Consider the following 11125-nt stretch of genomic DNA (forward strand, 5'->3'; position numbering starts at 1 on the left):
ACCAGCTGCTCCGCAGGAGAAATATTTCTGCTCCCATAAATATTTACAACCTCAGAAACCCTATGCAGAGTTGCTATGAGTCAGAACTGACTTGACGGCACAGAAGAGTCCTAGTGTGGCACTGTAAGATAAGTGCTGGATTGCTAACTGCAAAGTCAGTAGTTTAGACTTAGCAGCCACTCGTTGCAAACCCTACATAGGTTCGTTATGTGTTGCAACTGTCTTGATGGTACTTAACAACAACAGTTACAGAAGACATAACCTTTGAGGGAAGCTGGGTGAAGTACACATGGGATAGCTCAATATTATTTGTTTGTTTGCAAGACCCTGTGAATCTATACTTATTTCCACATTTTAAAAAATTTAAATATTAAGTTGGCTGAGAGTGAGTGTATTTGGTTATCCTGTTATTTGGGCCTGGCCCTGATCTTAGTGTTATTATGTCTGTCTCTTCTTAAGGAACCTCCCCATGCTTTCAGAATATGTGATAGTAGGATATAGATTGTTGTTGTTGTTAGGTGCCATTGAGTTGGTACTGACTCATAGTGACCTTAAGCACAACAGAACGAAACACTGCGCAGTCCTGGGCCAGCCTCATAATTGTTGCCACGTTTTGAGCCCATTGATGCTGCCACTTTGCCAATCCATCTCGCTGTGGGTTTTCCTTTTTTTCTCTTACCCTCCACTTTACCAAACACGATATCCTTCTCCAGAGACTGATCCTGCCTGACAGTATGTCCGAAGTATGAGAGACAAAGTGTGGCCATCCTGGCATCTAAGGAGCTCTCTCTGACTGTACTTCTTCCAACAAGGTCTATTGGTTCTTTAGGCTATAGATAAGGGATCTCAAAATGGTGATTCACAGACCTCATCAGACACACAGATATATGTTTCATTGCCAAAACACAATGAAATTTTTCATTATTAAAACTTCTTAAATGACCAGCATTTTAAAGCCAGGGGATCTGATAGAAACACCAAGAGTTGGGGCTTCCTCAAAAAGAAAGAAAGAAAAGAAATTGGTCATCCTGGGCTCTTGTCTCCACATGGCTGAGATATGCTGGTATGAAGAATAGCATTTGACCAGATCAGTTTCTCTAGTTTGACATCTTTTTCACTGAGATGGTGAGAATATACTCTTATTTATCATAATGTGTGTCACTTCACTCATTTGTGCTACTTGTCGGGCCCCTACGGGTTTTTAATTTTTAGTCTCTAACATAGATGGCAGATTTCAAAAGTTATCAGTTTTATGAAATGCTAGAGCGCCTCAAGGCAGTAGAAAAAAATGCATAAGCATAGGCAAGTACATGAACATCTCATTGCCTAACAAAATAAACTGCCTTACTGACTAGCTCAAGAATCACTTTTCTTTTATTCATTCAATCAACACTTATTGAAACTGTTTATGCCACACCCTCGGCTAGCTCTGAGGATGCAAGTTTAAATTCTCTGATCCCTGTCCTTAATATGGTATTACAAATAGAGAAATGGCTTACATGCTAGAGGGATTCATGGGGCCTCATCGGTTATGCCTAAGAGAGTTGGGAAAAGCTGTACTGAATATGGTAACATTGGAGCTCAGTCCTGAAGAGTAGGAAGTAACCAGAAGAAGAAAGGGGGAAAAAAAGACTTCCTGGCACAGAAAATATGAGTAGGTACCCAACAATAACCAGACATGGCTTGTCAAGATGAGGATAAAGTTATTATGGTCAAGAATCAGCAGACATGGGATGGATCCATTGAGGGGAAGCTGGGTATCTGATTGAAGATTAAAAGCTTATGTTTAAGAGAGAAATTGTAGAGACAGAAAATGTAAGAAGACAAATGACAATAATCAATTTCTTTTGTTTTTTGGAGGATATTCTACCAGTACTGAGCCTCCTTGAACTATTTTCCATTCTCATAATGTGGTTATGGGACTCCTGGTGTGGCCCTGTAGGATAAGCACTGAACGGCTAACTGCAGGTTTCAAGGTCAAACAGACCAGCTGCTCCTTGGAAACTCTATACAGGGTTGCTATGAGTCTGAACCAAATCAACAACGTTTAGCAACACCAATGTTGTTATAGTTTTTGATCAAATAATATTGATATGAATGCTAAAGAGGAACGCTGATAGCAGGGAATTGGTGATGGTTTGGCAGTCAAGTGTTTATTAAGGTTTTTTTTTTTGTATTTGTTTTTAATAGTGAAAACTGTTGCTTCTTCTGAAATGTTACCATGTTATCCTTGACCAGGACGGACAAAGTGCCCCAGGATGCATAGCAGAACAAAGCACTGCCCTGTCCTGTGCCATCCTCATACTTGTTGCTACTCTTGAGCCCATTGCTGCTGCCACTGTGCCAGTCCATCTCGTTGTGGGTCCTCCTCTTTTTGCTGACCCTCCGCTGTACCAAGCATGATATCCTTCTCCAGAGACAGGTCCCTCCTGATAACATGTCCAAAGTATTAGAGATGAAGTTTGGCCATCCTGACTTCTACAGAGCATTCTGGCTGTACTTCTTCCAATACAGATTTGTTTGTTCTTTGGCAGTCCATGGTACTTTTGATATTCTTTCCAATACCACTTCTACGGTCTTCCTTATTCATTGTCCAACATACATGTGAAGCTATTGAAAATGGCCAATACCAGTCCATTTCAGCTCTCTAATACCTAGGATCTTTATGTATTCCATTTCATTTTTGACAATTCCAGTTTACCTAGATTCACATTCCATACATTCCATGTTCTGATTATTAATGGAAGTTTGCAGCTGTTTCTCCACATTTTGAGGTGTGCCCCATCAGCAAATAAAAGTCCCAAAAGCTTTATTCCATTTACGTCACCATGGTCAACTCTATTTTGAAGAGGCAGCTCTTCCCCAGCCTCCCAGCCTGAGGGACTCATGTTTTGGAACTGTATCTGACAATGTTCTGTTATTCATAAGGTTTTCAGTTAGTAAACATTCAGAATTAGTCCACCTCTTTCTTCCTACTTTGTCTGATTCTGGAAGCTCCCATGAAACCTTTCCACCATGGGTGACCCCTGTTGGTATTTAAAGTACCAGTGAGTGGCATAGCTTCCAGAATCACAGCAACACGTATGTCACATTAGTGGTTCCCCTCATAGCTACCCTGCGTAGGATTTCCAAGCCTTTTTAAATTTCTAAGGGAGCTGAAAGCCTCATCTGTCTCCCATGGAGAGGTTGGCAGGCTCAAACTGCAGACCTTGTGATTCGCAGTCCAGTGCTTATTATATGGAGCCACCATGCTCCCTTGTGTGTGTGTGTGTGTGTGTAGATGTTGTTGTTGTTGTTAAATGCCATCGAGTCATTTCCAACTCATATTTCTCCCTGTTGGGGTTTCCAAGGAGCAGCGAGTGGTTTTGAACTACCAGCCTTGTGATTTGCAGTCCAGTGCTGGTCCTACAGTGCCACACCAGGAGCCCACCTTCCGTGCGGAAGATCCGGGTTCAGTTCCTGGCCAGTGCATTGATAACAAACAACAAATGGTAACAGTTGAAGCTGCTGCCTGCCTGTCAGTGGAGGCTTTCATGCTGCTATGGTGCTGCCAGGTTTGAATGGGGTGCTGCTATGATGCTGAACAAGCATTAGGGGAGCTTTTAGACTAAGACAGACTAGGCAGGCAGTCTTGGCTGTCTACTTCTGAAAGTCAGCCAGTGAAAACCCTGTGGACCACAGTCCCATTGGGCATGACTCAGAGGTCAGTTTGATGGCAGCTGACAACCACAAATGTTAATATCTAAAGCCTGAAGTCCCCTGATGGTAGTGGGTTACGCCTTGGATTGCTAACCACAAGGGTCAGCAGTTTGAGTCTATGAAGTACTCTTGAGGAGAAAGAGGAGGCTTTCTGCTCCTGTAAAGAAACCCTGCAAGGGTCACTATAAGTCAGAACCAACTTGACCACACACAGCCAGCCAGCCAAAGCCTATAGTCTTCTTTGAAAGGTGGTCTGGTAGGTCTTTTTCTATCTTCTTAAATCTGTGACTCCAAACAGCCATCCTGACTTAAGTGAGCCCATTGCTTTCCTGGGGCTCATATGTAGTGATAACCATCCCTGGTTTCATTGTTTTCTCTATTTATGCGGCTGTCTTAACAACAGCAGCTTCCCCAGAAAAGCAAAGCAACTGCATGCACTCATGGTAAGAACAGTAAATGTATTCAGGCCAGAATGACAGTTGTCCCCAAGGACCTGTGCAAAGACTAGTCAGTGGAGTATCATCTTCACCGGAGGTCGGGATAGTTAACCCAGCATCTACACTAGAGCCATCAGAGCTCTCCCAGGCAAACTTGCCTCCATCCTTGAAATGGATTTTTTTTCTGCCTGGATTCTCTATCCAGACCATTGTAATATGAATATACCCATTCCTGATCCCAGATACATCATGACCCCCACAGGCCTTACAAGCAAATGCATGAAGGAAAAACCTCAAATTCTTGACTCTCTTAACCATTTTAAAAACAAACAATCACCATGCCAGTAAAACTCTCACTTTAAATGAGTTTCCTAATTTAAGGAAGGAAAACATAAAAGCAGAAGATGTTTTCTGCCACTCTGATTCAGCGTTGAGATTCTAGCATGTCTCATTACGAAAGAATGGCAGTTATAAAAGGAAGGCAGCGTGGTAACTGTTTCATGGACATTTCCTCAGAAATTAAAGTGCCGCTTTACAAAAGACAGTCAATCACTTTGTGGTGAAAGCCACAGGGGATTCCACACACGCTGCTGCACATACAAGGCCTGTGTACACATAGAACCAGCAGCTCATGTTCTTTTCTGTGTGAATTAGAGCAGGTAGAATGTTCTGGTCGCTGATCAAAGCCAGTGACCATTATGTAAGGTCAATCAAAATGTTCTTGATTTATCGGAATTGTCTAGTTTTCGATAAATGTCATTGCAGCGTGTGATATGGAGACAGCCCTCCTCCACATCTTTCCACACCAGTCATTTAACAGGGAGGTCTTGGGGCTGTGTGTTTTTATCCCCCGAGTTTGGGAGTCTACCACTAAACCATTAACGTAGACCCCAGATGGTCACGTTCAGTCAGAATCTGAGAGGATTTTTCTTTTCATGACTCCATTGGTAGTTGCTGTCTCCCTTCAGTCAGCTAAAAAGATGGGTTGGAGTTTGTAAGGGAAGAAAGAAATATTACAGGCTCTTGATCACCAACCTTTCCTTTACCTCCTCTGTCTCGTCCACACCAGACACAAATGAGATACTGCAAAAGGACTCACGGCAGAAACGTGCAGATGTTGTCTGACGTTGAGGAATTTTGTCAGACAGTAGGTATTAACAGTGACGTTGGTGGAAGACATCAAAACCACTAGGGAAGGTTATGCTCAAACCCTGGTTCCTCCTAACCTTGAAGTTCAAAAAAGACATTTTTATTTTTTAATTCCCTGCAAGATAGTTTCTTGTCTTGTCATTCTTACTGGAGAAGCAAGGTTCCAGTCACTGTGAACTCTCCCTTCCCAACACCCCCCACCCTTCAACATACTGCTGATTTATGAGAGTCTGTCCTTGGAGAAAGCATTTGTCAACGATTTAAAGGGTGGGCAAAAGGAATCCTTTACCTTGTCCAGGCTGCGTTGCACTTTCAACCATAAGCCCTTAATAGCTCCCAGAACTCTGGCCTTTTCTGGTGCACAGCACTGGAAACAGTGGTCACGAAGAAGTGGCCAGGCAGATCTTTGCTGACTCAACGTTTTAAAACAGTCACCCTCCATTTCCTGGATTTAAAACTTGACCTCAAAAGAACACATTCAGAGGTCCAATTAATAAAGGATTTTGAAGATGTTGAATATTATGTGAGTACTGAAATTTTCCTTTTGGCTCAAATGCTCTTTGGTTGGATATGTGCTATTTGAATTTTTTAGTTAATTAGTTGCCCTTGGAAAGCGTCTTTTTTTTTCCCCCTGGTGTCTTTGAGTATGAAAAGACTTTCTAGCAAATGTCAAAACATCCATAGACTCCTCAGGTGTAAATTTCAAATGCTGTTTCTATAAGCCAGAGTTTTAAAGTTTGGAATATGTAAAGACCAGTTAAGTGATTGATCTACTTTAGAAAGGATACAAAAGATGGTTAGTGTAATTTATACAGTCAGCAAGCTCATGTAAGGAATGCAGGGCTCCACTGTATGGGCAGGGCAATGAAAGAGGCTATAACTCCAAATATCCTGTGATCTCCAGGACTTTCACACAGGCCAGAAAAGTCCAGAACAGAAGGCAGGTCCCTTCCTAACTTCCATTTCCCTAGCCCGGGCATCTTGCTCAGGGACAAAAATGAAGCAGTCATTTTTACACTTGAAAAACAACTTCAAACTTTTTGGATTTCCTTGCCTTTTTGTAGATAATTAAGGTTTGGAGATGCTTTTGAAACAGCCCGTGTCAGAGCAGCAACGAGTGAAACCGTCTCTCAGGAATTATACCACCCTCTCTTCTAAAATGACCACAAAACTCTCGCCCGAAGACAAAGGGGCCACCAACTTCCATTACCAATTTTATTATTGTTATTATTAATCATTAGGCTGCCTTTGACTTTGACTCTTCTCTTCAAGTTCCCATTCGTGGTCACTACTGTAATGTGCCTCCTCCTGGCTCTTGTTGAATGGCAGCTTGGTGGTGTGTTCGTGTTTGCTCACTTGGTTTTCCTTCCCTCTCCTTCTCCCGGGGCCTCATGGGTTGGCAGCACCGTGGTCCAGCAGACCAACTGCAGAGCCTCCGTGCCTTCCTGCAAGGGCAGCAGCAGCGGCAGCGGCAGCAGCTCCTCCTCCTCCTCCTCGAGTGACTCGGAGAGCAGCTCTGGATCCGACTCAGAGACCGAGAGCAGTTCTAGTGAGAGTGAGGCGAGCAAGCCTCCTCACTTCTCCAGCCCTGAGGTAAGAACTGCATGTGGCTCTGCACGGTACTTCTCCCCCTCTCACTGCAAGTACAGTAAGTCCTGGAGTCATGTTGCTCGCACGTCCCTCCCAGAGTCCCCTCTACCACAGTCTTGTGACAGGAGAACTGCTGGGAGCCAGTGTGACTCACTGCAGGCCACCGCCCCTTGGCAATCAGTCACTGTGCAGACTCAGCATCCCACCCACCCCGCTCCTCACAGGTCTCCTCATTACACAGCTTCCTTTGAAGTGCAGAAACATCATCTCCCATTGTCCAAAAAGCTCTATCTTGACTTCCAGAAATTTCCAACTATGCTGTCAACATCACTGACTGGGAATAATAACCTGTGGTCTCAGAGCTCTCCCTAAGGGTCAGCCAAGGCAATAACTTGACAGGGAGGATCACCTCTTGGGAAATGTGAGTGCCCATAAATCCAGGGATTTGACATGGTTAGAATCTTACCTTTGTGCACTTTGTCATGGACATAGAAGGACAAGGGATATAAATATTAATAAAACCTTCTTGATGGTATTTTCTTTCTGAAAAAAAAAAAAATATATATATATATATAAAAGTAAAATTAGCATCACCCTATAAATAATCATGAAACCTTTTTATAGCCATGATGAGCAACTAGGGGGAAGATTTAGGTGTGTCACATAAAAACATTACAAGGCACCGATAAAAGCCACTGCTTTTTCTCCTTTAACGTGGAAAAGGGAAAATTAAGCAGTAATTCAGAGCATAAAGGATCTTGGGAGAGGACTGAAAGAAAACATCTCAAGTCAATGTGGCTGCAGGGGTAGACTTGGATTTCTAAAGGGATATGATGCACTTTCTTCTTAGACATCTAAACATTTGAAGTTACCATGGATTGGGGGAGGGGGGGCGCATTTCTGTTGTTTTATTACTTACAACCCTCTGTATCACTTTAGGAGCCCTGGTAGCATAGTGGGTTACATGTTGAGTTGGTAAGCCCAAGATCAGTAGTTCAAATCCACCAGCTGCTTTGAGGGAGAAGGATGGGGCTTTCTGTTCCCATAAAGATTTACAGCCTCTGAAACACTACACGGGGCTGCCGTGAGTCAGAACAGACTCAACAACACCCAGCGACAACAGCGCTTTATGGGCCAGATTTCTAAATAGGTTCTGAAATAGAACTAAACCCATTTATACATACTTCCCAGTGCAAGGGTGCCACTGTACCACAGGCTGGGGCCTGCATGACACATATTAAGTGTGTTTTATCTCAAGTCCATTGTTGTTAAGGGCCATGGAGTCAATTCCGACCCATAGTGACCCTGTATAGGGTTTCCGAGGAGCAGCTGGTGAGCTTGAACTACGGTCCAGTGCATTAACCCACAGCGCCACACCAGGATTTTTAAATTCCTTTCAGGTTTTCTCCACTGTCCTGGACTCTCTCAGGAGGCTAAGGCATTTTGCAAGAGAACTGAGGAACCCTGGGGAGTTTTATTCCCTACATTCTTCATTTCCTTTCTGCTCTGGGCCAACAGCTCTTCCTTCAAAAGTCACCTCTCCTGCCTTTGGCTCTCTTGCCTCTCTCCTCCTTTCTGTTTTTCTCTCTCAGCTGCTTCTTGTGTGTGTGTGTGTCTCTCAGGGAAAGATTCTTCATGCACCTTTAAAAAGCCATAGGTTGATTCTAATCCTAATCATTAGCAGGAACTGGATTCTGTTATTCCTTCTTCATCATTCCACTCATTAGGTCAGTCAGTGTTTACTCAACAAACATTTGTTGGGCATCTGCCACAAGCACTGAGCTTGGCTCTGGGATACAGCAATGATATGGCAGGGAAAGTCCCTGCTTTTGTTTCGTGTTTGTTTTTGACATTCTAATGGGGATCCTTTGAAACAAAGAGAAAATATATACCGGAATTACATAAAATAAAGCAGACTTCTCCAAAACCTGTTTTGTGCTTTTACGTGCTGAGAATCTTCAGAGTGGTTAGTTATTGGAACTGAGTCCCAGTGACCAGTTCATGGGCTAAGGTGGGTGGGCTGAGAGGCACAGGAAGGGTAGATATAAAGTGGACATGTTCTGTGAAGACGACCACATCCTGGCTCTTCTTTGTGACTTTGCAGGTTAAAGTCATGATCACTGATTCTTATTTTCATGGTGAGATGTGAATCCCAGGGCTCCTGAATGAGGCTGAAACCTGGCCTAAAAGAAGTATAGTTATAAAATGCTTTCAGCAAAGTCTTTCTAAATGTCACTGAGATCATTACAAAGACTTAAATTCCTTGGTGATGAAAGAAGATTCTTGTCATTTCTTCCAGCAGCTATCAAAGAGGCCCCTAGCTAAGGAGAAAGAGCATGAGTTGGCTAAAGGAAGACTTTAAAGTTTAAATTCTCCTGAGGCGATTGAAAGGTTTAAATTCCCCCAGGCCACACCACCTGTTTGTGCTTCAATTCCTTGCTACTTCTTTTGCATCTGAAATGTACAAGTGGCAATTGATGTGCTAAGCAAGCTGCTTGGCATTTATTTTCACTGTAAAATAATGCATTCCTTGGAACAAAAATAAGGTTTCTCTTAATGTTTCACAAGATTAATGTAGACTTGCATCCTTTAAAAACAAAATGAGTTTGCAAGCCAAAAGTCACAAAGCCAGGAGCTAGCATTAAGGAGCTCTGGTGGCACAGTGTTTAAGCAGTCCACCGCGAAGTAAAGGGTTGGCGGTTCAAACCCGTCCAATATCATCACAGGAAAAAGACCTAGAAATCTGCTCTTCTCCCAGTCACACACCTCCCATTCCACAGTTCAGACCAGTTTCTGCCACACTGAATCCAAACGTGTCTGGCTCTCACTTCCTCTCTTGGTGACATCCTGATGTATGATGTTCCAGGCACCTGCACTCTCACTGGGCTCACCTGAGCTTCCTGTGCACCATGCTGTAAAACTGGGGCTGGTGAAAGCCGCTTGACTTTACATGGTTCACAGTAGTATAACAACATCGTGTGCATCCGCTAACATGGAAATCCACTGTAAACATGATTTCCACGGCTGTGTGTGAAGCCCCTCTCTAGGACCTGATGTTTGGTTTAGTTGTTTTCAGCCTAATTTTTCTCCCTAGAGTTTATCTTCTTTCTCATGTCAGAACCACCTTCCACTCAGCATGTTTACACTAACACAGTTCCCTCGATCGATGGATGTTTCCCCAAAGAGTCCTGGTGTGATGCCATAGGATAAGCACTGGACTGCTATCCGCAAGGTCAATGGTTCATACCCGTCATTGACTCCTTGGAAACCTTATTCAAGGTCACTATGAGACAGAACCGACTTGAAGGCACTTAACAACAACAGCGTGTTTCCCCAGAGATTAAGTATTACACAGAAAATATAAAGAAACCCTAGCCATGTATGTAAAGAGTGCAGGGAAAAAGCAAATTTTAACCCTTTGCTTTACTGTAGGACATCATTGGTCCCTTGATATTACTCAGGAAAACTGGATTTTCCTTGGGGGCATTTCCCAAATTGACCTGACTATGGAAACATCTCTTCCCAGATCATTTGAACATTTTGAAAAATGCTGCCGTAGATCACTCTGTAAAATCAGAATCACTTTACAAAGAGCAATGAGACCAAATCCCACACAATTGGGCTCTTGACCTGACTGTCACAGAAATGTGATACAAGTCACTTCACTGATTCAACAAGCTTCTCGTGAATTATTCTGGGCTGACTCACAGTGACCCTGTGCATGACAGAACAAACACTGCCTGGTTCGGTTCCAGCCTCATGATGATTATCTCTGAGCCACAGATACTGTCTGTGTCAGTCCATCTTGTTGGGGTCCTTCCTCCTCTTCGCTGACCCTCCACTTTATCAAGTATGATGCCCTTCTCCAGGGGACTCCTCAATCCCTCCTAAGAACATTTCCAAAGACTGAGAAATGAAGTCTGGCCATCTTGGCTTTAAGGAGCACTCTGCCTATACTTCTTCCAACACAGATTTGCTGGTTTTCTGGCAGTCCATGGTACTTTCAATATTCTTTGCCAACACTATATTTCAAATGCATCAATTCTTTTATGATCTTTCTTATTCATTGCCCAGTTTTCATATGCATATGAGGCAACTAAAATTAATATGACTTGAGTTCTGGTGCACCTTAGTCCTCCAACTGACAGCTTTGCTCCTCTTGAACACTTTAAAGAGGTTGTTTGCAGCAGATTTGCCTATTGAACTAGTTCATTTGATTTCTTGACTGCTGCTTCAATGAGTGTATATTG

At 43.1% G+C, this 11125-nt stretch overlaps 1 protein-coding gene across 2 annotated transcripts in view; it reads left to right on the forward strand.

The window, feature by feature from the left end:
- Positions 1–11125, forward strand: part of AFF3 (AF4/FMR2 family, member 3) — a 761863-nt gene that overhangs the window by 691686 nt on the left and 59052 nt on the right. For both annotated transcript variants that reach the window (XM_006870742.1, XM_006870741.1), the window contains one exon: positions 6689–6878. In XM_006870742.1, the coding sequence (XP_006870804.1) occupies positions 6689–6878 (190 nt within the window). The remainder of the gene's footprint in view (positions 1–6688; positions 6879–11125) is intronic.

The sequence above is a fragment of the Chrysochloris asiatica genome, unplaced genomic scaffold (genome assembly GCF_000296735.1).
Source record: "Chrysochloris asiatica unplaced genomic scaffold, ChrAsi1.0 scaffold00150, whole genome shotgun sequence".
NCBI lineage: Eukaryota > Metazoa > Chordata > Mammalia > Afrosoricida > Chrysochloridae > Chrysochloris > Chrysochloris asiatica.